The sequence below is a fragment of the Vespa crabro genome, chromosome 4, assembly GCF_910589235.1.
Source record: "Vespa crabro chromosome 4, iyVesCrab1.2, whole genome shotgun sequence".
Lineage (NCBI taxonomy): Eukaryota > Metazoa > Arthropoda > Insecta > Hymenoptera > Vespidae > Vespa > Vespa crabro.
This window is the reverse complement of record NC_060958.1, coordinates 11,014,272-11,039,912: the sequence shown is the minus strand read 5'-3', so window position 1 is coordinate 11,039,912 and position 25,641 is coordinate 11,014,272. Positions and strand designations below refer to the sequence as shown.

Here is a 25,641-nt window from a genome sequence, read left to right as displayed (position 1 = left end):
TCTTTCCATTAAACATCTTTAACAATTTTCAAATAATTCGCTCATAAAATGGCGGACAGAAGAAGTTCACTGATTGGTGAATATTTTTCTGATTAAGCTTAAGTTTGATGATTTTCAAAGTAAGATTTAATGGAAAGGTTATTCTCCAATAAAAAATTCTATTATTTGAATATATTTACAAATTATAAAAGTCTTATAAATAAAAAAAACTGAAGATCATCGTAATCGAAACTAAATTAAAAAGTGTAGCCATACACGTGGAGAATCATGTAAGTAGTATGTCTAAGTTGTATACAGTATGTTTCGTGCATGAAGGATCTTACAAAGTAAAAATATTATTTCTCTTTTCAACATTATAGCGAAGAAGTCCATGAAACGAAGAAAGTGTGTTAAAATTAAGAGGACAGTAATTTTATAAAATATGGAATTAATTACAATAGAATTAAGACCTCGTCTTCGATCTTGTACAGTTTTTCTATTTATGCAAAAATCCATAACCTTAGATAAAGTACAAATTAAACTCTTGGAAGCAAGTATTATGTTGTCAATAGGAGAAAATGTAACATATATCACAATACCAAATATAAAAATTGTACCAACATCGTTATCTTCCTTGAGTGTAATAGATAAATGGGTGTGTTTTCGTTTACATACACAGCCATTAGATTCAGAATTTGGATCATTTCAAAGAGAATTTATTACAGATACAAAAACACAATTTAATACGTTAGAAAGTAAGAAAAAAATAAATAAAAATTCCAAATGTACGATATTATGTACATGTTGTAAGAATGTATTTTGTAACAAGCTTTATTTTCAAAGAGTTTTACCACTTCCTAGTGTTGACTTTGATCCATCTGAATGGTTCTGCAGTAAAAAAGACATAGATTTCATGTCATTATTACATCCAAATGAATTAGATCTTTTTTATGGTCCATTCTTTTCAATAATAAATAGTAATGTCTTTTACAATTACAGAAAAAATAAAAAAGATATTTTATGTAACAGATGTTTGTCAAATGTAGGAATTCAGAATAAAGATAGTTCATTTAAAATTTGGGATTGTTGCATTAATTATAAATTGGAGACTGATGAAATAATTATCGAAGAAGTATCTAATCCTCTTCATGATTTTATAACAATTATTAAAAATTTCATTAATAATAATACATTTGGTGAAATTATTCTAGAATGTTTATTAGATAAACAATCGCATTATATAGTAATTAAACCAATGGATATAAGGTTAGGTATACTTACAGAAGGAAATATAAAATGTAACGATGACAAGATTAATCTAAAAGAAGCTTTTGTTACTAAAGTATTGTACAAATATGGAACAGACAAAATGATTTTACCTAAAGATTCTATTAATGCAAAGAATTATGAAGTAAGTTTATCTATGATTGAAGCTGCATTTAATTATTTATTATTATCAACAAAACGATTTCCAAAACATTATAAAACCATTGAGGATTATTATATTGGTTATATAAATATAGAATAAAGTAATTACCTGTTTTGTCTGTAAAAAAAAAAAATGTATATGAGAGAATATATCATTTATCAAACGACTTATTTTTTTAAATTTTATGTATCATGTTATGCATGAAATAGTACATACAACACATATATACATATATATATATATATATATATTTTTTTTTTGAACAAATTAATAACATTTTATTGAATCATCGATTTACAGTTTTCTTAACTTATTTCCACTACTATGCTACTAGGCTGTATTGTACAGTATTAATTTCCTATATTCTGGCACTATATTCCAATTTTATTTAAAAGTATTACCACTGCTTTAGATATAGCAGCTCTAAAAAATTAAACATAAATTATATACTTTTATAATTTTTATTATTTTTTGAAGTGCCTATTATTTGTCAAATTAAATTTGATGCAAGAAAATATAGGAAGATAGAAAAAAAAAGTATGTATAATATTAATGTATACATATAATTAAAGTGCATGTACGTAATTGTCATTTTCTCTCATTAACTTTTATCGATTTACATATGTATATGTATAATTTTACAAACATCAAGAAAATTAATGTTGAAAATGCTAATAAAACTATCTCCATATCATAAAAGAGAAACATACATTTTGAATTGCTACTTTTTCTTATTGTTAACATTTTTTATGTATTTGATGTAACCAACATATATATATAAGTTATAGAAAAGCTTGTGAATTATATAGTTTATAGTTAAAAACTTTCATGAAAACAATGTTTTATATAAATTTTTACGAAAATAATTAATCACATGATCTTTCATAACTATTCATTGTATTAATATTACTCTACAACTGCTGTTGTACTATTAATAGACAATGATATAAAATATAATAAACATGCAGATTTTAAGAATCATATAATAATCATTTATAATACTTTTGGAAATTTAATAATCTTTGATTAATTGTTTTAATGTGAATTATTTCAATTTTAATGAATTTTCAAAACAGCAAGATATATTATTTTATCAATTATTTCAGAATGTTTAAAATTATACATATGTAACTTAAATGAAATCTTATTCATAAATAAGTTATAGCCTATATATTATAATTACTCTTACATTCTTCTTTAATTACGTACATTATACAGTATAAGCATTGAGATGTATTGTATGCATCTATCACTGATAGTTCTATAAAAATAAATCTTTAAGACTAATTACAATTAATATAAATAATTTCAATTTCTTGCATCCTCTATTTTGTTTGTATAATAAAACCTTATATACCAAAATTATATGATCAATTAAAATAAAGTAAGTCTTAATTATTTGTTCTAATTATATAAATTCTGGATAACATAAGTAGATAATATTTTGGACATTAATGTCACTAAATAAGATTTTATTAATTGTAGTTTTCTTTAAAGAATTAGGCCACAAACATCATACTATACTGCAATACTTACATTTTCATTTTGTAATTAAGCATCATATGCATCTACGTTGCACTTGTTTCATTGTGAAAAACATGCAATCTTTCAGATAGTGGTGCAGTATAAGCCCAACCATTGTCTTTGATTTCTTTAAACAGCTATAAAATAAAAAAGTGTACATTTTATAAATGGTATCACAAAGTAAATAACAGTTCTTCATAATATAGAAGTATTATATTTACTTTTGTCTGCCATGTTTCATTATTCTCTTTGCGTAGACGGGCTTCATCTCGTTGTTTTTGTTCAATTGCGTATTTTGCAGCTGTGGCCTTATCCATATCATTAATACGTAAACCCATTGTTACTTCTCGCCACACTTTTCGTGATTCATATTCTTCTTGCTCGCATATTGGTTTAACTAACTTTTTTTCTATTGGAAGTTCTCTTACATCAAATGTTTCAACTCGCTAAAACAATGAAAACAACATAATTATAATAAATATATACATGATTATACAAAAAAGCACATAAAATATTTTATATTTACTCCATCGACCCATTTTGCTTCCATAGCACCATTCCATTCTCCATTTATAACAAGAAATGGTTTTTTATCTGCTGGTTGAGTAACATGACAAGTAACTCTATTACGTTTCCCACCATAAAAAGGTTTTGTTAAAAATTCTACTGTTGCATGATATCCAGTTTGTGCACAACTTATAGTGGCTGTTCCTCCTAATTCTATCCAGGGAACAGTAAGAATTGATCTGCCATAACCATTTGGAAAAGTTAAAACATATTCTTCATCATGTTCTAGTACATTTACCCAACCCTTTCCAATATTATGCACTCCTATACTGAGTCCCAAAAATTTGCTTTTTGTCCAAACATGAGCAGAAAAACTTATTTTTTTTGCATAATGTTCTGCATAAAAAGCACTCACTACAACATATACATGTAAATATTTTTAAATAAAAAAAAAAAACGAAAAAAAAAAAACAAAACAAGAAAAAAGAAAAAAAAAATAGGAGTATAACTATAAATTATTTATAAATCATACAATGTATATACCTGGAGGATGATGAGAGACTTGTTCAGCGATGAATGATAGTTGATTTTCTTTACACCATGGAACCGGTCCCTCTATTACATTCTTTGTATCAATATTTACATCATCTGTACAATTTTCATTAACAAGATTCCAATGACATCGGAAAATTTCACCTAATATAGGATTGTATGGTTTCTTAGCTACACCAGATCTACGACCAGCATGAAAACTGCATAAATACCAGCGTACTACTTGTACCATTCTTTCTCTAGGTGTAGGCATATCTGCAATGCTATAATTTATATGTATATACATTAATATTACTTTATTTTATGAATATTTTTATAATATTATTTTTCAGACAAATCATATTTACCTTACAAATTGATCAGGATGAGTAAAATAATCTGCATACATTTCAAGAAGCGATCTACGTTCCAAAATAAAGGTAGGCAATGCAACTTTTGTTAAATCCATACCAATTTTTACTTGTGACAAAAGATGTGTCACAACTGATCCATGGCTTTCCATGGAATCCACTAAAATGAAAGATAATAATTTAAATTTAAAAAAGTGTTAACTATTAAGTATACGTTTTAAAATTTGAAGATACTAACTTTCTGTGTCGCTCTCTTCCTCGTACAAGGCTGTAGATACACACATTTTATCATAAAAAAAAAAAATAATAACACGATTGTAATATTTATACATTAATAGATATTTTCTTATTATTTTGAAAATACGTCAACGATCAGATTTGTATTTTTTAATGTTTATTATCAACTTAACCTTGCATTTTGAAAGATAAATGCATAACTTACTATTTATATCTATGTTCAACATATTGTTTTTGTAGAATATACCAACTAGTATCCATTCCTAAAAACTCTCACTTCTGTCAAAATCAGCTATGGTTGATGCAAAATACTTTGTTGTACAATAATTTGATCATATATTGAACAAACATCAACAAAACTTTCATATAACTCTGTATGATAGTTCGTTATCATGTTTTGTAATATTCCAATATAGATTCAACTGTTCTTTCTAAAATTAATTATTAAATTTCTCAAAGAAAATTGACTATCCACACAACACAGTGCTTCACATATTATGTGACATACTATCTAATCAATAATCACAACGATCGGTAAAGTCAATTTCGATAAATCTGTGTTATCGACATTTAAAACACATTCTAGAGGACAGCATATTCATTACAAATTTGATAAGAGTTTTGGAAAAAAGAAATTTTTATTATCTTACTTCTTTAATTTTTACGATATATAAGAAAAATTAATAATAAAATATTTTAATAAAAATATAAATAAAAAAATATAAATTGTGCATATATATAAAATATATACATACAACAAATGAAAAAAAAATTTATAACTTATCATTTTGTTATACGATTAAATTGCTTTACAGCTATTCTAAATACCGTTTTATTTCTTTTTATTATATTGTAGAAAGATAAATAATAATTAATAGGTACTTACCATCATAGTCTACAGAACCATCTCCCTTTACAGGTGGTAATGGAGATTGTTTACGCATATCTCCAGCAATTTCTCCAATTGATTGAAAACGATCACTTTCACGTCGTCTACTACACAGTGTGTTAATGCAGTATAATATTAAATAATTTATATATATATCCTCATATTAATTTGTTAATATAATGTTAATATTTGTTAATAGTCGTTAATATTTCATCCAATTAAATTTATCATCAATCTTGGATAAAAATATGAAATAAATATACTTACAGTGTGATATGATTTTGTGCTGTCAGAGGAGGTGACAATTCATCGGCAGCATCATAATAATCTTCATCTTCATCCGACGAGGAATATGAAAACTGAGGTACTGGGAGATCTCTATTATCTACAACTAAAACATAATAAAGTACACTTAATAATTTCTATAAATCTAATAATTTAATATTTTTTATTGTAAATAAATTAGAATATCAACCATTAGATAAATTAGGTATTCTTGATTCTGTACATTCTGAACCCAATTCAATACCAGTTTGCACTGTTGATTCTGGTTCTGTAACTGCAACTATAAATATTTCATAAATCAATATTCGAAAAACCACAATAGATTTATATGAAAATAATCACATAAATACCATGATTTATAGGTGGTGTAGCATTCATTGTATCAGTAGAAGGTCCTCTATATATACCATTAACAGGTATAGCTGTGTTCTAGAATCATTCACAAGAGAATAAAAAGTTTGATTCAAAAGAATGAAATATATAATATATATAATACCTTTGCAATTTGTAATTGAACAATGGTATGCTTAACAGAATTCAACATTGCATTTGCTTGTGTCAAAACTGCTGCATAACTTTCTTGCTTTTCTTCACTTTCTGTCTCTATACTTTCCTGTTTTGTTTCGATTAATTTTATTTGATCAATTAACAATTGGAGATAAGCATCTGCTTCTGCCACTTTACGATTGAAATCTTGTTTGGGTGGTGATTTTTTTGGATCCCATCGCTAAATTCCATAAATTCCATAATTTTTCTACATATCTGTATGAAATAATATATTATAAAAAAAAAAATAAAATGATGTGTTTGTAGTCATACCGCATGCGAGTGACGTAGTATTGTATCTTCTAGAGCACGGACCCAACGTTCACGTTCTTCACCATTGCGCGTTTGGAAATGAAAAGTTTTTGGATCATCTTTGTATGATGATGTAGTTATTGTAAATGTACTATCATCTTCATCATCAATACCTATAATTGCACCTCTTAATCGTACACATCCTCTACGAGCACCACGCATCATTTTCTCTTTACTCTAAAAAAATAAAATATGTTTATATTTTAGTCTTATCAATGCTTCTTATTTAAATAGAACTAAGAATTATTGAATGACATTTATATTTACTAAAAACTAAGAATCATATTAATTATTTATTAAAAATACATTTCTAATGTAAAAATAAATTATTATTCTTAATTATACAAATTTTGATTTTCTTAAATTTTTCGATTTATGTGATATGCAAAATAAAGCAATTTAATAAAATCTTAATTAAATTAATTATAAAAGCCGCGAATTTGTGACGAAAAGTGTAACCTGTAAAGAATATTAGTATATTTTATAGATTTTATGTAAATTTTCAACGATACTCACAGTATAATATGATAATAAGCCAGCATTGTCATCTAAAACAAACCACCGATATTGCCATCCATTAACAACATTTGTCCATTTACTAAGCGAACCTTCCATCGTCGACATTATTTGTTGCGCTCTTGCTGATTATGACTGTGTTAGAATTTATATAAAAATCAGAGTGGAAACTTACAAATATAAACCTTGGAATCAAGTTCTAATCTATAACGAACAATTTCATTCGCAAACACATATCAGGCTCGATCGAATATATACACACACATGTATTTACATGTGTACAATCCAATGAGAACAATCCAACCTAACAAATATAAAATAATTTCAAATATCAAATTGCATTTTTTAAATATTTATTGTGGCCCCTCTTTCTTTTTGCACTTATACAAATCGTAGATATGAAAATAATTTTACTAAAATGTATTTAAATTATTAAAATCATTGAAAAAAAAATATATAAATCTACCTATTACTTCATTCTATAATATTCAACTATATTCTTTTGTGAAGATCGTAATTTTCTTTTCACGTTGATAATAATGCATTTAAAGTCCATATTATTTTGAACAGATTTATAGATAATTTTTTGTAGTATGTAATGAGTCGCCATCTATAGAATACATACACAAAGAAAAAACTTGCTGAACTGGCATTTGTCTATTCAGTCAATGATGCGTGTTATTTCAAATAAAGAAAAAATAGTGTAGTATAGAATTATTTACTTTATTCTGAAGCATTAGCCAGTTCATGCAGAAAATATTGTTTTATTCATTTAAATTATTTAAAGATTAATTCAATCATTTAAATAAACCATTATAAGTTCAGAATTAATACTAGATATACGATCGAATTCATAAAATTTGACAACTATCAAATTACACGACATTAATTTAAAAAATAGAATAAAAAATTTAATATACAAGACTGCGGCAAAAGTTAATTTATCCAAGGAGTCATTTGGTAAGAAAATTAATTCATTTTTATTTTAGAGAATTTATTTTTCTAACCTATCTTTCTCATTGAATTTCATACCTTTCAAAAATTTATTATTTAATAACGTGTTATTAAACGGAGTTTATGTATTGTGGATGTATCCTGAAAGATGAACTTTAGAAGCTTGTGGACTTAAAAGTAGTGCAATGGTGTATCTTTTAATGAAAAAGGAAGTAGAACCTCCAGTATCAATAAAATATATATCATAAGAAAAAGTATCCTACAGTTGGCTTCTACGTTTAAATCTTTTATTGAAAATCTTGCATTTAGAAATGCTTTACATGTAATTATCAATGATATAATATACTTTTAATTAAATATATAAGAAAGTAAAGACTCTTGTATAATGTATTTCAGCGTTTAAGTAAAAGACCAGAAGTTATAGATAATATCATTTCATCATCTCCTGGATTGTATGAAGACTCTGTTGCAATTGCTAAGTTACAAGATCCTGATCTAATGGGTCATTTTACAGATATAGATACTATTAAAAGATAAAATTTTTATCAACACCTCTATACATTTATCAATAAATCTTTATTAATATATTAGATTGCATAATGTTAGTATTTTTATTATTAAATTATTTAACTGTATTACAGAATTGCAGAATTACATCCAGTATTTGTAGAAGATGCACAAAATTTAGCTGCTGCTGTACATGAAGAAGCTCATAACAATGATACTGCTGGTACTAATTCCTCCACGTTGAATACACCATCTACTACATACTCTTACAGTTTAGATAATTTGAGCGATTTTATTTGCATTGAAATATATTGCGATATATTGAATCTAAATCTAAATTATATAACGCAAGTACTATCGGGTGAATGGCTCCATATTTCAATGCATTTCCAAAATCTTTTGGATCTAATTCTTAATAAACATTGATGTACTTATGTTTTACATTAATCATACTTCACACATTTATCATACTTCAATAAATAAATAAATTAAATATAGTAGAATTGTAAAATAATTTCTTAGAGAAACGCACTGAAAAATTCTATTTATCATAATAAATAGAATATATAGCGCTGTAAATAGCTATCTATATGAGTAATCAATTAGAAACAAAACATAAAGTTTGTACAATTAACAAACACCTGAATTAATTTATTTTCAGAGAAGTATAATCGGGCATATGATTTTTTCTTGCTTTTGTCAGGTTCATTGCTATTTTTGCTACATGCAAGAATTTTTGTGATACACTAACTCGATTGTTAGGTTACACGTGAAAAGTCTATTATTTATATAAGCTTATATACCGATAGAACAAGCGCATAGTGGAAAAACAATATTGCCCTATTGCAGTTGTAGTTTGTTTTATTCATTTGTGCAAAATCATAAATTAGAATGTAACATATCAGATCATTATTTTCATATATTAGTATAAAATTTTTTAATAGTTTTTTATCATACCTTATCATTCTGTAGGAAACCAGAACCATATGTGCGGTCCCAATCAACATAGACTGCCAGATCTAATTGAGAAACACTAGGACGTACATTTTGTAGAGCTTCTTTAAAATCATCAAATGTTACCGATCTAATTTCTTCAGTTTGTATATTTTCTAGTTGACTAAATGGAATACTTCTAATAGGTCCCATACTAGCTTCCTTACATAAATTAGTCATATCAGCGCCTGAATAACCTTCTGCTTGTCGAGCAATATCAATAATATTTTGCTCTGTAATATTATTTGGTACCGACGTTAATAAATTATTTACAATTTGTCTTCGTGCTTCCAACTCTGGTAAAGGAATGTAGAGCCTTTTAACAAGACGACGACGTGCTGCTTCATCTAATTCTTGCGGTCTATTTGTTGCACCTATTATTAAAATGCGATCATCTTCAGAAGTTGCTGCACCATCTAGTTGTACTAAAAATTCGGTTTTAAGTCTTCTTGAACTTTCATGCTCTGTCTCTGATCTTTGACTAAGTAAAGAGTCTATTTCATCAATGAAAATAACTGAAGGTTGATGTACTCTAGCTACAGCAAATAATGCTCTAACCATTTTTTCTCCTTCACCTATCCACTTTGAAGTTAAAGAGCTTGCTGATATAGAAAAAAATGTTGATTTACTTTGCACTGCAATGCATCTTCCAATCAATGTTTTACCCGTACCAGGTGGTCCAAATAATAAAATTCCTTTTGGTGGTCTACGTAAGCCAGTAAAAATATCAGGTCTTAACATAGGAAATACAATTACTTCTTTAATAATTTTTTTAGCATATTCAAGTCCTGCAATATCATCCCAAGAAACTGATGTTCGTAAATCCATAATTTCATTTTTAACTAGCTCTATCATTTTTGGATCAATATTTTTCAACCTCTCATCTTCTAGTTCTGTCGAATTACTTTCATTTTCTGTTGTGTTACCTTGGCAATGCATTACTTTTTCTTTCTCACGTTTAAACGGACACACAAATCGAGAATTAATAGAAGATTTACCACCTAATGTCTTCTTCTGTGCTGGCCTATTCCTTAAACTTTGTTGAGCACTTAATTCATCTCTGGCAGTTTTAAATGAATAACCTGGAGTTCCTAAGTTCTGAAATTCTTCTTTATTAATCTAAAGAAAAAATTTAATAATTTTACTCAATTTTTATTAATTGTAAATACATTATATTTTAGCACAGAACAAATTTATAACTTACTTCTACACGACTGTTTTTATCACTATAATATCGTGCAGATGATGAAGCAACATTTATTTCATTTTTCTGGAAATTCTTATTTATAAGAGAAATTTTATCATCATTTGCTTGAATTGTTTCATACATTGGCCGTGTTTGTACATTACATTTCCTCCTTCTTGTATCCTGTGTCTTCCACATATCAACAATATCTTGGATATAACCATCATTAACAATTCTTTCTTTGCATGATGAAGTATTCTCATCTTGACATGGCAAACATTTTACGAAATCAACTGCTGTTTTTACATCGTTTAATCCTGATTTCCATTGTAATGGATCATTATCATTTTCAGCAATTTTCATTTCAACTAAATTCCAATAATTCCCGCCCTTTTCTATCTGTTGTTGATATTCTTCTAGGCCTTTTTCGAGCAAACATGTTGCTACATCCTCAAAGCCCCTGTAATTCGATAATATTTCAACTAATGTGACAAATTAAAGAATAAGAATATAAAGACTCTCGAAGAAAATAAACTCACGATCTTTTTGCTGTTAAATATTTCACAGCAAGACAACGTCGTTCAATGTCCAGTATTTTATGTTGATTTTGATTAAGTTTTGAAAATTTTAATTCTTGATAAGCTGCCAAAAAATTATTATATTCTTTGGCAATGTCCTTTGTATTACAAAAAGACATGATTTTGTAACGTTGTTTTTAAATTGCTTCTTGTTTCTTAGTTTTTATTTGTAAATTAAATTTAAGAATTGGACGAACGACGATATCACGTGACCTTGAATTCTATTCGACTACTGTTGAGACTTCTAGCGGCGAAACATACAAACTAATTTTATTTTTGTCATAAAATGTGATTTTCAAGCATTTTCGAAAATAAAATTTAAAAATTGCGTGTACAATTTGATTTTAAAAGAATAACAATAATAATAATATACATAATAATAATACACGACAATTTAAAAATGCAGGAACAGTAAAACGATAACAAAATTGAGTTAATACGCCGTACGTAAAAGAAGCTTGTAGAATTGTTTTATTTATGCACTATCGAAACATTTATTTATTAGCTTAAAGGGTTATAAACTTGTACAACTTTTTTTTAATAAATAACAAATACTTATACGATAAAAAGTTGTTTTTGACATTAATATTTTATTACAAAATATTACCGAGATATAAAAAATATAATATATATAATAAAAAAATGCATCGATTACATTTATTTCAAGTGTCCGTATTCATTAAAAAAGTTTTGTTACTTAGATTTATTATAAATTCATCATCTGATTCATCTATAATTAGATTTTCTGTATTAGGTGTTTCTTCATAAGACACATCATTTTCAATAAAATTATTGGATCGTTTGGAATACTTTGAATGCTTGCATGTAAATATTGCACCTAAATTTATAACTGAATATGCATTACACTTTAAAAATTTTTCAGTAGTCTCTCTTAAGGTTTCATATGCTGATATTACTTCTCGTGAATAGTTGCTTAATAGAGCTAATAAGTGAAAAATATTATGTAAATAGATACTCTTTAGATTATAAAAATTAAATAAATTGTTAATAGTACTTACATTTGTATTGAGGTTGGTTTATGTCAAAAATATGATGATAAAAACAAATTTGATTATACAGTTGCATATCTGAATACTAAATTAAATAAATGCTTTTTAGTATTTACATTGTCCTTTTAAAATCGATAACGAAAAAAATAAACGGTGTACTTACTACTCTATGCATAAAAGCATCCATGCATTTAGGACATTTAGGATACTTTGCATTAAAAGTTAGTGGTAATTTTTTAGTTCTGTATGAACAAAGAGGATTTTCACATTCCAGCCAACTTTCATAATAAGTATCTATTAGAGATCTCAAAGCGAGTTGCAATTCATTTTGTATAGCCTTAAGATATTTCCATGGAGGCATTGTACATTCTGGATTAGGACACATACCTAATGATAGACGATTACCTTCGGCCTGTGAATATATAATTTAATAATTATATTAGAATTTAATTCTTTAGTAAATCAACTTTTTTCTTTACTCACAATTAGGGATGTAACACCATTTAGCGTAACTTCAGCTTTACATTTTTCATTTTTACAATTGAATTTTAAAGGAAAGCAATACTTAAATCTATCTTCATTTATTAAAATTGGTGCATTAAGATTGTTTTGTTCATTAACTGTTGCTTTCGATTTATAAACATTTTCTAAACCTATTTATAATAAAAAAAAAATATATATATATATATATATTATTCTAAAAAATATTATCTCTTTTCATTTCAAGTACCTAAATTTCTCGCCAATAATACATCGTCTATTCCTTCTATTGGTTCACAAATCCTTAATACAACTGGGAGTATTTGATTCATCAAATAATAGTTAATGTCGATTTTTAAATTATCCTTTTTCTTAAATTCATCAATATGAAAAGCTCTTTCTGTAGCAGACTTATCTGTTCCATCCTAAAATTATATATTATAACATTAAACATAGATCTTTAATTATTTGCAAAATAAATAAATGTGAATAAAAACCTCGCATATAATATAGGATATAGTATCACCAACTTTCCACATCCTACCACCTTCTTTATTTAATCTTAATGCAACTGAAACATGCGCTTGTTTTCTATCAGGATATTCATGAGGATTTTTAGAAAGTTGCTTAGTAACAATTAATGAAGACAAAGGTACTTGATTTTCTCTGACACTTTTTGAAACAGTTTGTAAAATACTAAATATTTCTTCCACTCGAGTGTCATTCGATTGCTCGGAAAATAGCTGATTTAAAATTCTCCTACAAAATTATACTTACTTTATTAATTCTATAACTACTAAAACAACAAATAGAGAATATGCATTTAATATACAAACTTTCCAGTTTCACAAGCTAATTGACACCAATCTCTTCTTACAATATCCAAACCTTTGTGTTCTTGATTTAATTGTATCTTCCCATTTGGTAATTTAGTCATAGTAACAGCAGCATATTTCTTCTTTTGTAAAAGTAATAAATATCGAAATACACCATCAATATCCAATTCTACTTTTTTATACAACTTGTTCACCTCTTGTTTGATCTGTTTCATAAATATTCATGATTAAATAAAAGATATAAAATATATGTTACAAAAATATAAACTAAGCTAAGATGAAAACGTCAATTGTACCTTTTTTCCAATAGAAAAAACCTCATCATAATCAAGAATATTAGTTTTTATCATTATAGAGTCAGTATCTCCATAAATAACATCGTAATTTAATTTTTCCACCATACGTTTTGTATCTTGCAATATTTCTCTACCCTTTGCTGCAAAGAAGTAATTATCTTGTAATTTTAATATAATAACAGAAAACTTAATTTTTTTATGAAACCTACATGTTATTAAAGCAGCTAATCCTTTAGCATAAAATCTGCAATGGGTTGCACCTAAACATCCATACATCGAATTCGCTGTAAGTTTCAAAGCCATTTGTCGTATATTGTATTGTACTTTTAACTCTGATGTAATATTTGGTGCTTTCATTAATTTTTTAATCTCAACTCTACTTTCCACGAGTTTACGTATTTCTGTAGGTATGACGCCTGGTTCTAAACTCGAATCTGGTATTTCCAAATCCTACATATATAATTTTTATTAAACGAAATTATACATATATAAATTTACAAACTTATAATTTTTACCTCATAATCAGCATATGCTGCACCTGGTACTGTGGTAAAACATAAATTGTACTCTTGTATTATACTAGGATATAAAGAATTAAAGTCCATTAATAAAATCAATGTATCATAAAAGCCTTTTTGTGCAGTTAATACTAAACCACCTGCATAAGCTGCCTTTTTTCTCCGAGGATTATCTATATATACATATATATATATATATAGAAATATATTAAAACATATCCATAAATATATTTATGCTATGATATTTATTTATTAACTCATTATCATCATATAACTTACCACCCTCAATATCTTTTTTTAATTTTCCTTGCTGTTTATCTGGCGTTATGTAATTTTTTAAATGAAAAGCATGTAATAAAAGATATTCATTTCTTTCTGCTCGGCCAGCTGATAATGTTCTTGATAAAATATTACCTGGAAACATCGCGTAATATAAATAAATACTACATCTTATAATTAATATTTAAAATCAAAGTTCATATATACCAGCTATAGAAGTAATTTGCAATGCAAGTGGTAATATTTCAAGTTCAAATGTTATAGACAAAATATATGATGCTTCCATCAAAGTACGTTTTATAAGATTTTCCATTTTTTCTACTGTATTATAAAATAAAGAGCATTCTCCAGGTTTTAATTCTTTGTACTCATTTTCAGTTTGTTTTAAAACCTAAACAGTACAATATATGATTTGTACACACTTTATTTTTCACTTAATTTAATTTTAAATAATTCAATAAATAATCTAAGAATAATATAAATCACTTACTGCTATGCAAAGTGATTGCAAATCATAACTCCTAACTTTTAAATTTAATTCTTTTGCTGAAATTTGTATATCACAAAGAGGACGACCAGCCATTGCTTGGCCTATATTAATTTTTCCCTAGAAAAGATTTATTTTATCAACTAAAGTTTTATAATTGATTGTTTTTTTTTTTTTCTTTTTTTTTTTAATATAAATAATATTATACCTACTTTAATAATAGGATGTACACTACGTTTTAATTTCCCAATTCTACTCCAATTGGATACTCTAAGATTAAAAATCCTATGTAACAAAACATCGAATTGGAATCCACAATCATAACCAATAAATAAATCTGGATCTACATTTTCTATTATCTTAAGCAATTCTTCAAGTAAATCATGTTCATTTTCACATCTTATTATTGTAGTATATTTGATTTTTGACAATACTCCTTGTGCTTGTCTTGGCCATGGAATATCTCGTGGCTTAGTTATAACTATTTAAACAAATTAAGAAGACTATATTAGCTATGTTATTTAAGTATACTTAAATAACATATCAAGCACACAACATACTGCAAAAACTTTGCTTAAATAAATGTGGTGGTTTAGGCCGTTCTTTGTCAATATTATATTTATGATGAAGAAGAATTCCAACCATTACAACTTCATTTTGTTGTGATTTTGCATGTGCAGATACACGTACGTTTAACGTTGCTATTACCATTGGAGGTATTGCTAAATTTTGAGATTCTGAACTAACAGAAATATTTTCCATTTTCATGCATGTTATCTGTTAATTACATATTTACAAGATTAAATTAATAAAAAAAATCGTTGCTAAAGAAATAATTCATACTAAAACATACATTTAATTTACACCAACTTGTTTGTATTCCTGTAGGAATTGCACATTTGACATCTAACCAGCAAGGGCCCTTGATATTTCTTTCTATAAGTAAAAGTTCTAAACTTTTTACTGTAGTTCCAAAAATTTTTTCTATAGCAGGTCCTGAATACCCTGAATCTATAAGTGGATAATTTGTAGAATATCTAACTTCTAAGTAGTCAGAAAATTTAGGTGTATCTTCTTGTTCGAAAGCATAATATTTAGAAACTTGACTAGATCTGAATTCTTTGATCCCTGATTTATTAGCAAATTCATTGAATTCTTTATATACATCATGTATGCTAGTTTGTCTTGGTTCTGAATCAGAAGAATTTTTTATCTAAAATTTATAAAAATTTACCTAAAATTATCTAAAATTTATTTTTTAATTCTATAATAATTGTGATTCATAATTAAAATACTTCCTATTTCTAATATTTCTCAAAGAAAGTAAGAAAATATTTACTTACAAATTCTCTAGGTAAAAGATAAATTCTTCTTGGAATATTTTTTACTGTAAGACAGCAAGAACAGTATGTTTTAGTAGATGGAACATAAACTTTTCCAAATAAGTATACAATGCCTGGTTGCTTAAAAGAATCTTCATATGCATCCCACCAGTAAAAACGAAAAATTTGTTCACCAGCTGAATTTTTTATAAATGGTATAGATACATCTGCATTTTCTGCAGAAACTTCAACATTTGTTGCTTGCATCCCAAAATCATCATTCCATATTTGATTAAAAATTTCAGAATTTTCCTCTAATATATCAGAATCTTTGCAGAGTGTTAGAGATTTAGTCTTAGTATGATTTTCAGGTTTCGAAATTGTGGGTACTGATCCTTTCAAATGTTCATTTTCATTTAAACTTGAATTTTCAAAATCTACTTCAGACAACTAGATCAGGATTAATAATCTAAATTAAGATAAATACTTGTATGCATTTGTTTGTACAGAATATTAAACAAAATTAAAACTCACATCACCAACATATTCACTGATGTCTAGACTTTCATCTTCAATTATTTGACTAGCTGATACTTCTTTCACACTGCTGCATTTATCTATGGATAATGATTGGGACTCATCACTAACATCATTAGTAATTTCTTGACTTGTACTTTGGGGACGTGCATCATTATTTGATGTCTTATTGATATTTATTGATTTTTTCTTAGAATCTATTTTTTCTAATGTACCAAACATTGGTTCATCATTATCACTATCATTAGATATGTCCATACTTAAACATATATCATTGTCACTTGTTGTTACTTTTTTCTTACTTTCTACATCTTGATTGCTCCTAATATCAAAGACATATATAGTACTTTATATTTATTTACAATATAAAATTATATAAAATAATATATTAAATTATTTTTAGTATTGATTATATTATATCTTATATAAAATAAAATAAATTACTTACATATTATTTATACAATATGTTTTACAAAATTTAGCTCTACCATTGTTTGAATCAGATACTTTTTTGGTATCTTCCTTTTTAAGTTCACTCATTAAGTCTCCTAAAATATCATCTTCGACAGTATTATTAACTTTTTTATTAGAAGGCATTAGCATAATCATATCTTGAATATTCTTTTTGCTTTTAGTAATATTCTTTTTCTTCTTTCTAGGTCCTGAATTACCATGCTTCATCGCATGCTGAATACTACTTTCATCTAAGTCATCATCAAAGATTTCTCTACCATCTTCTATGTATCCGCTTTCACCTATTTTTAGAATATAACAATATAATCTTATCTATATACTTATATCATATATTATAAGATCAATTACCATCATCAACAATCCAATCATCATTTTGACGTTTTATAACAGTTTTACTATATTCCTGTTCATCGACCTCCTCATAAACATTTTCTAATTCGTCAATCTCATACTTGTGCTTACTACCTTTTAATTGTTTCAATTTTTGTAACGCTAAAAGACAAGCACTTTTTCCAGATTTTTGCCTTCTCGTTCTACCAGAAGGGGATTCTAATTACAAAATATAAAATAATAAAAACATTAGTATACATTATTGCCATTATTTTAAATTCATTGTAGCCTTAACAAAGATTTTACATTTGATCGATAAATATATCCATAATATGATTTACCTTGTGCTTCGCTCATTATTCCTTTGTTAATATATTACTTGAATAAACGATTATTACAAGAAACAATATCAGATACTATAAAATAAAAAATGGAACGAAAGAAGCAAACGATAAATAGGCATCCAACAAACCTATAACATTTTGGCGGGAAATTTATCGTATACTATTTCCAATTATTTCGATTCTCTTGAATCGAAACTAATATCTTGTAATAGATAAGACGTATAACGTAGAAATAAAGAGAAGAATGAAGCACTAGTGTCCTCTTACAATGTTCAGATAAAGTTCTGTTTTATCGATAAATCGTTCGAATTACTAAACTAATGATAATTCAAATTAAATATGTATTATTAATTGTAGCTTAAAGATTCCAACGTTTATATAAAGATATCAGTTGAATATCAAAAAATACTATCAAACTTTATTATGCCACATGTCAAATGATCTATTTACTTTTTATTTTAGTATAGTTGATAATTGAATAATTAAATCCAGCTAATTTGACAATACTTGCGTTGTATAATAATATTCTAATAACATGTTATGTCATAGATAATATCAAATGCCTATGTATTATCATAAGAAAATTACTATATATGAAGATCCATGAAGGAAAATTTTATTAATAAGTAACAAGTATTGCCATCTAGTCCTCATGAATAAAACTAATTTGAACTAGTTTATATCATATATTCATTTTTAACTAAGTAAAGACCTTACATAGATTTTGTACATTCATATTTTTTTTTTTATCTTCTCAGTGACATTACAATGAATGTTCGAATATATATTAATGTTAAAATATTATCAATAGATATTTTAAAGTATCATACAAAATAAGATAGTAACATAAGTGCATTTTGCACAAAAGATAGCGATTTTAGCGCACCTATGGATAATAAGAGAATAATTGATATCCTTTACTTTTCTACATACGTTACTTTCCCCTATAACGTACATGTATAATATTGTGTTTTTATACATTCCATATAGCCTTTATCCGCATACAAAAATATCTAACTTTTAACATATCGTGGTAATACGTATAAATAATAGTGAATACCGATGTCTTGTCAAATAAAGACAATTGGCAATTTAAAAGACGTGAACAAAGTCAAAGAAATACTTTCTGGAGATGCTGTTGCCAGACGTGAGTTCCTTTATTATTCGTTTCTTATGGAAATAAAAACAATGGAGAATGTTTTTCTTTAAAATTCAATAAATATCTTGTCTTCTTTAGCTGAATTTGTTGCAAGTCATGAATTACCTTTACAAGATTATTTTGTCTCTCTTTCATCCGCTGGTGATGTTCTTGCACTGGCACAAAATACTAAAATGATCATATTAATATGTAAGTATAATAACAAAGGAGCAAAAGATAATTAAGAAAGTATCTGTTAAGTAAACAAATTATATACTTTTAGCAAAGTGGGATTCGCAGGAACCAAGTGAATTAAAAAATAAATTTCACATTGTGTGGAATGGAATAGTTGCAGAAAATCAAAAGCAAGTATTTAATATAACAAAAAGATCATATTTTTGATTTAGAAAAATTGATTAAATCATTTATTAAATCATTTGTTTAGCGAATGGGTTACTTCGATAATATGTTTACCTCTGATATCATTGGGTAAAGTAAGTGCTGGTAACAATCCTGATTGGACATGTATAGCAGTAGGATTCAATAATGGCTTTTTGAGATTTTATACAGAAGTAAGTTAATAATGTTATTATTGTTAATACAATTTAATTCAAATTTATTTTTTATATCTCAAGACAGGTGCATTACTATTAGAGCAACAGCTACATAATGAACCAATCATTGGAATAAAATGTCAGTCATCTTCCGTTCATAGGCATTCAATCAGTAAGCAACCATTGGAAGAATTGTATATAATTTATAGAAGTATCATATGTATACTGCAGGGTTTTCCATTATTTTCAACTTTACGAGCATGCAGGAATCATTTAGCTAGAGGTATATATTATTGAGTCATGTACATTATATTTGTAAAATCTCTTTTATTAATATTACTTCAATTGCAGTGCAAGCTAAATGTAATGATATATCTCCAGCTACTACCTTATCATACAAGAAATGGGAATTCAGAAATCAAGATATCACAAATGATGTTGAAATTATTGGTACAACATCTGTGAGCAGTTTTAATCATTTAATGACTGCTTCCTTATGTGGTGGATATAATGCATTATATAGATCTAGTGCTCCACAACATAATTTGGTTATGGCTACTGGTAAAAGGCCGTTCATTGGTTTTCATTATGCATTAGAAGGTGGCAATGCTCCTGTTTTATCTGACGTTGCTGCTGCAATGGCCAGTAAATTAGTAAATGCTATTGGAACTGCTGTTCCGTAAGTATTTAATAATTCTACGATATTGTATATATAAAGTATAAAACAATAACTTATTCTATGAATAGTTGGTTTCGAAGCAATTCAAAAACTTCTACATCACTTGAAATCTCTAAAAATAATAGTCAAGAATCTACTGAGACATTGAGCTGTAGGTACAGCATAAGTGATCTAATGAGAGAAGGTGATTCCATTGTTTGTAGTCCAAATAAAATGTTATCAGCCGTAACAGATGCAATCGGTAGAGTAACATTAGTAGATAATAAAAGAGGGGTTGCAATAAGAATGTGGAAAGGATATCGTGATGCACAATGTGGATGGATTGAAGTTGGAGAAGACAAATATTCTGGAATACATAAGAATTCTAATAAAGGTGTACGCACATCACACGTTCGGAACACATTGTTTTTAGTTATTTATGCTCCAAAGAAGGGTGTAATAGATATATGGGGAATTCAGCAAGGTCCCAAAATTACAACCTTTACTGCCAGTAAAAATGGACGGTAAGTCAATTAAATTTATTTCCTGCATTAATTATTGCTCTTAAAAATATTCATACCAATACTGTATTTATAATATATGATTATAGATTGCTGTACATTAATTATGGCCTGTTAGGTATAAATGAAACTACAAATTTAAACAAGAATGAAGCACAACATACTTGTGTATTTATGGATCCCCTTGGAGGATTAAAAGAAATAATTGTTCCATTTCATTTTGCACTTAGTAGTAAAAATGCTAAAAAGGCGTGTGATATATATCTTCTTCGTAAATTGAAAAATTTTCTAAGAGAGGAAGATTTTGATAAAGAAAAATTAATTACAGAAGTTTGCAATGTGTGCTTAGCTATAAAAACAAATGAGGTCAGATTGCAAACACTAGAATTATTAATGAATACTAAGGATATTTTACCTGATGCATTATTAGCTGCTACAAATTGTTTCGCCAAAACATTTGATGGATCAGGTATGGACATTTTTTAATTTAACAAAAAGAATTAAAATTTGTTCTAGTACTTTATATATAATGTATATGATAAAAGCATTTTATGAAGAATGTAATCGCATTAATATATTATATATAGAAAATATAGAAAACAATTGAATTGTAAACACAAAAATTTATCTTTTTTATTTTAGATCTGAATATCATGGAGTCAGCAGCAAAAATTGTATATAAATTAACTGTGCAATTACAGAAAATAATAACATTTTATATGTTCATTATTAATTCTGATTTAGAAAATACAGTAAAGTCAATTGAATCGTCTGATCATGAAAATTCAAATATTGAAATGCTAGTTTTAACATTATTAATTTCTGAACATGAAGTTGATAGAATATTAACCTTACATAAAACTATATATAATATAGAACATGACAATGTTAAATCTGGATGTAAAGTGAAATTTAATGATAATGAAAGAAAATTTTTTAACTTCTTGATGTGTTTTGATTTTGGTGTATCAAATTTGGCAGTTTTACAGAAAGACATTAAATTAGAAAAGAAATACCAAATTTGTGAGTATTGAATTAAGATACTAATTAGTTTTCTATTCCTATTCATGCAAATTATCTTGTTTCATATTTTATCATATATAACTGTGTATGTTTTAGCTGTATTGATTTTTGAAAAGTGTATGTCTTTTCATGAAACTATTGAAACATGGAAAACTGCTGCTGCAAATAGTAATATTCAGCCACATGTTTTTATGCAGCTTGTATTAATTTATTGGATGTACAAAGAGGGTGATAGAAGATTAGAATCAACACTAACACAATTTACACGATTATTGCATGTTATTTGTTCATTAAATAGTGAGTTCCAAGGCAATCAATGAAAAACGAAAACTATAAGTAAAGATTTTTTTAATAAACATTTTTTGACTTCCATAGGTATAGAAGAAATATGTGTCGACTGTAATGAGAATTCTTTATGGTGGAAAGATGTACGTACTATTTTAACTGAATCTTTAAATCCTCTACATGCATATACTGCAGCATTAGCATGTAGAGCAGTTGCTGTAACATTAGAAAAGTATAAAGATAAGACATATAATACTACAGAAGAAACTTATGATAGCAACAAAAATGATGCTGATGATAGTAATAATGATTCACAAGCAAAAGAGGAAATAAGTAGTGAAGAAACTAAACATGAAGAAGTACATAATTCTATAAGTGAATGGGAAAATGTTAGTAAGGATACATGTCAATTTACTTTACTTATAGGAAACCTTGAAGATGTTATGGTTTTAAATGCAGTTGTAAGGTAAAAATTACAAAAAAATATATGTATAAAGTATAAGCATAAAATAACAGTATTATATAAAAGTATCTATTATTATAATAAAATATTTTAGGCAACAACCTTTGAGAGATCCAACAACTGACTTTTTTAAATTACCTTTTGAAATACAAAATATTTCCTTGGGAATGATTTTATCTAATGGAAAAGGTTCTAATTTAATTACTTTTCTAATATAATGAATATTATTGTAGAGAATATATATTTTCATTTATGATTTTAGGTTCCGTTTCTGAAATTGTTGCAAAATGGTTAAGTTCAACAGGTGTACATCCTGCACAATTAGTAGATATGGCTGACATTGAATTTGAACAATTGCATTTTGTAGAAAATGTAGTACCTGAGAAAGAAGTATCTGGTATTAATTTACAAGAAGATGCAATAGATGATACACCTTCTTCATCTGTAGAAAATCAAACAGAGCCAACTACAAATACAACAGCACAAGCGTGGGTGCTAGGCAAGATATACTTTGCAAGCAGTAAGATTTGATGTTATAATTTAATCTTCAAGTGACATTTTTATTATTTCTAGAAAAATTGACTTTGTTGAAACATCACTTTCCATATAGTTTAACAAGCAGCGTACTTCTTGCAAATTTATGTTGGGAATTTGCTATGGCTTGGAATAAGAATGTCTCAGAGTTAGAAGGTCTTGAAGCAGCTCTAACTGTTTTGCGTCATATACCTATGAAACAAATGCAACATGGTAAAAACTATTTTCACATTATATTATAAAGATTTTAACTTTGCATATATATATAAAATATATATATATATGTATGTATGTGTGTGTGTATATCTATATATGTATATACATTTGAATACTGAAATGATAGAAATTATACTGACAGGTGTTTGTTGTCTTTTGTGGACATTACATATAAAAAAGAGGATGGAAGCAGCTGGAAAAATCATGAATAAGCTAGGTAAACTACCAAAGGAGAGATTATCTGTACAAGAAACTGGACTTTCTGACAAGCAATTAGTTACATTCTTGCAACATTGTGTTACATTCTTTGATATATTTAGTGAAGTAAGATATAACAATCTATTTCATATTATAAGGTTAAAATTTATTAGTAATTTCGATTAAAAACTTTATCTTTATTTATTAAATGGTGTAAATATTATAGGCTGAAATACTGCAAACAAGTAATAATATATTACTTAAATCAGAAGAATTATGGGAAGGTCAATCATCTGGACTACAACCATTTGCACTTTCAGCTCTATCACAAACACCAGCATGGTACGAATTAATTATACTACATTTGCAGATAACTAATATTTTATACATGATGGCATATTTCAACCTAAAGATATCAAAGCCTCTGAATAATTTATTTGAAGGAGTGGTAAGAATAATATACATGAGAATTTTGTTTTTAATATCATTAATAATCAATAAAAAATAAATAATTATGTTTTTATTATTTTTCAGACTCAACCATACTTTTTTCAAGATATATCAGATAAAATAATGTTTACTTGGAATCATGATGATAGGAAAGATAGTTTACGTTTAGAATTTTTACGTCATGTAATTACAGCTTCTATGGATTTCATTCATCAAGAAACTGTAGATGGGAAAACATTAAGTTCTACGCAAGCTGTACTCTGGATGAGCAGATGTCAAACATTGGGTTCTATGTGGAAATTAAATAGTGATGAATTAAGGATTCATCAAGTTTGTCAACTTTATATTAATGGATTTGATAGATTAGCAGAAGAGGTAATTAAATAGTTCTTGCTCTGGAATAACATTTTATTATAACACAGTAAATTACTACTTCCAATATTTAAAGCAGTAGGTAATTAAAAAGATATTTATATTGTGTAATCATATTCAATTAGGTTGCTGCAGCTGTGAACAACACTGAAAAATTAGCAACAGATTTATTGCCTATAGCTGGAAGAAGAATGATGGCATATCTTTCAAAATCACCAGATTTATTAGAAGAAGTTTCACGAATAAGTACAACACTAATTAAATATCTTGAAAGTTTAGTAAGTTCACACATTAATATCATATATTAAATAGTTAAAGAGTATTGCTAATATAATTTGTATATATTTTTTTATAGGATATGTCAGAATTAATTCTTACAAACTGTTCCAACAATGATACCATAGAATTAATCCACAAAATATCAAGATATTTACCTGAAACTCACTGTGAATTTCATGTAGTACAACGGATGTTAGATGCTACTTTTATATATCAAGATAAAACGTAATGTTAGATAAAATATATAGATTATGTATAATTAAGTTATATTTATTGGTTGTTCGTATTGCAAATTTTATGTCACTTTATGTTATATACAGCATAAAGCAAACCTAATGAAGCTTATATATTATATTTTATTTTGTATTATATATTACAGAAATAAAATATTGTAAGCAGTAATTTTCAAAATAATAACATTATGTAAAAATTTATATTATATGGATTATAGTGTATAATTTGCTGATTACAATTTTTCAATAGAAATAAATTTTCAAGCCTAATAAAAATTTTCAGTATCTAAAAAATATCTAAAATTCGATTATTAGTAAAGATTCAGATTGAAAAATTTTATATAGAAGATTTTTAAATATGAAGAAACATTATTTGTATAGAATAAAATAATATAAAATATAAATTACTTATTCATTGTATTTGAAACTCAAAATAAAATAAAAATAAAGTCAGAATATC

The 25,641-nt window shown here is 26.6% G+C and overlaps 5 protein-coding genes, 1 long non-coding RNA gene and 1 pseudogene across 8 annotated transcripts; 4 read left to right on the top strand and 3 right to left on the bottom strand.

The window, feature by feature from the left end:
• Window positions 1–119: 119 nt before the first annotated feature.
• On the top strand, window positions 120–1,574 carry LOC124423928. The gene is made up of 2 exons (XM_046962304.1): window positions 120–269; window positions 360–1,574. Exon 2 carries the CDS (start codon window positions 422–424, stop codon window positions 1,505–1,507), a length of 1,086 nt encoding a protein of 361 aa, XP_046818260.1. The 5' UTR covers window positions 120–269; window positions 360–421; the 3' UTR covers window positions 1,508–1,574.
• An 84-nt stretch (window positions 1,575–1,658) lies between these two features.
• LOC124423925 (oxysterol-binding protein-related protein 9) lies at window positions 1,659–7,714 on the bottom strand. 3 transcript variants are annotated; one of them, XM_046962301.1, is made up of 15 exons: window positions 7,593–7,714; window positions 7,127–7,430; window positions 6,724–6,787; window positions 6,572–6,627; window positions 6,249–6,479; window positions 6,103–6,181; window positions 5,943–6,032; window positions 5,735–5,858; window positions 5,465–5,574; window positions 4,580–4,609; window positions 4,339–4,501; window positions 3,983–4,254; window positions 3,459–3,853; window positions 3,154–3,378; window positions 1,659–3,069 (listed from the first exon to the last, which is right to left on the bottom strand). In XM_046962301.1, the coding sequence occupies exons 2-15, from the start codon at window positions 7,232–7,234 to the stop codon at window positions 2,977–2,979; spliced, it is 2,040 nt and encodes a 679-aa protein (XP_046818257.1). In that variant the 5' UTR covers window positions 7,235–7,430; window positions 7,593–7,714; the 3' UTR covers window positions 1,659–2,976. The 3 variants fall into 3 exon arrangements, with proteins under 3 accessions (XP_046818257.1, XP_046818255.1, XP_046818256.1); XM_046962299.1 differs by having other exon boundaries at window positions 6,572–6,787; XM_046962300.1 differs by having other exon boundaries at window positions 5,465–5,571; window positions 6,572–6,787.
• Window positions 7,715–7,761: 47 nt separating this feature from the next.
• LOC124423930 lies at window positions 7,762–9,084 on the top strand. Its single transcript, XR_006942197.1, has 2 exons — window positions 7,762–8,086; window positions 8,722–9,084. It is a non-coding gene; the product is annotated as an uncharacterized LOC124423930 (long non-coding RNA).
• Window positions 8,110–9,084, top strand: LOC124423929 (annotated as a pseudogene).
• On the bottom strand, window positions 8,668–11,934 carry LOC124423927 (fidgetin-like protein 1). Its single transcript, XM_046962302.1, has 3 exons — window positions 11,306–11,934; window positions 10,785–11,226; window positions 8,668–10,699 (listed from the first exon to the last, which is right to left on the bottom strand). Exons 1-3 carry the CDS (start codon window positions 11,461–11,463, stop codon window positions 9,539–9,541), a joined length of 1,761 nt encoding a protein of 586 aa, XP_046818258.1. The 5' UTR covers window positions 11,464–11,934; the 3' UTR covers window positions 8,668–9,538.
• Window positions 11,915–18,844, bottom strand: LOC124423923 (DNA polymerase alpha catalytic subunit). The gene is made up of 21 exons (XM_046962297.1): window positions 18,255–18,844; window positions 17,932–18,132; window positions 17,558–17,864; window positions 17,107–17,431; window positions 16,594–17,022; window positions 16,104–16,463; window positions 15,811–16,027; window positions 15,463–15,731; window positions 15,254–15,370; window positions 14,971–15,154; window positions 14,764–14,898; window positions 14,482–14,657; window positions 14,176–14,416; window positions 13,967–14,106; window positions 13,671–13,876; window positions 13,332–13,593; window positions 13,085–13,259; window positions 12,838–13,007; window positions 12,518–12,766; window positions 12,364–12,439; window positions 11,915–12,287 (listed from the first exon to the last, which is right to left on the bottom strand). The coding sequence occupies exons 1-21, from the start codon at window positions 18,268–18,270 to the stop codon at window positions 12,007–12,009; spliced, it is 4,536 nt and encodes a 1,511-aa protein (XP_046818253.1). The 5' UTR covers window positions 18,271–18,844; the 3' UTR covers window positions 11,915–12,006.
• A 123-nt stretch (window positions 18,845–18,967) lies between these two features.
• Window positions 18,968–25,585, top strand: LOC124423924 (rab3 GTPase-activating protein non-catalytic subunit). Its single transcript, XM_046962298.1, has 19 exons — window positions 18,968–19,404; window positions 19,495–19,605; window positions 19,679–19,760; window positions 19,841–19,967; window positions 20,031–20,232; window positions 20,301–20,628; window positions 20,697–21,131; window positions 21,218–21,597; window positions 21,771–22,151; window positions 22,248–22,448; window positions 22,527–22,902; window positions 22,994–23,088; window positions 23,162–23,398; window positions 23,473–23,646; window positions 23,792–23,973; window positions 24,074–24,295; window positions 24,382–24,672; window positions 24,795–24,947; window positions 25,025–25,585. Exons 1-19 carry the CDS (start codon window positions 19,320–19,322, stop codon window positions 25,175–25,177), a joined length of 4,215 nt encoding a protein of 1,404 aa, XP_046818254.1. The 5' UTR covers window positions 18,968–19,319; the 3' UTR covers window positions 25,178–25,585.
• Window positions 25,586–25,641: the final 56 nt, after the last annotated feature.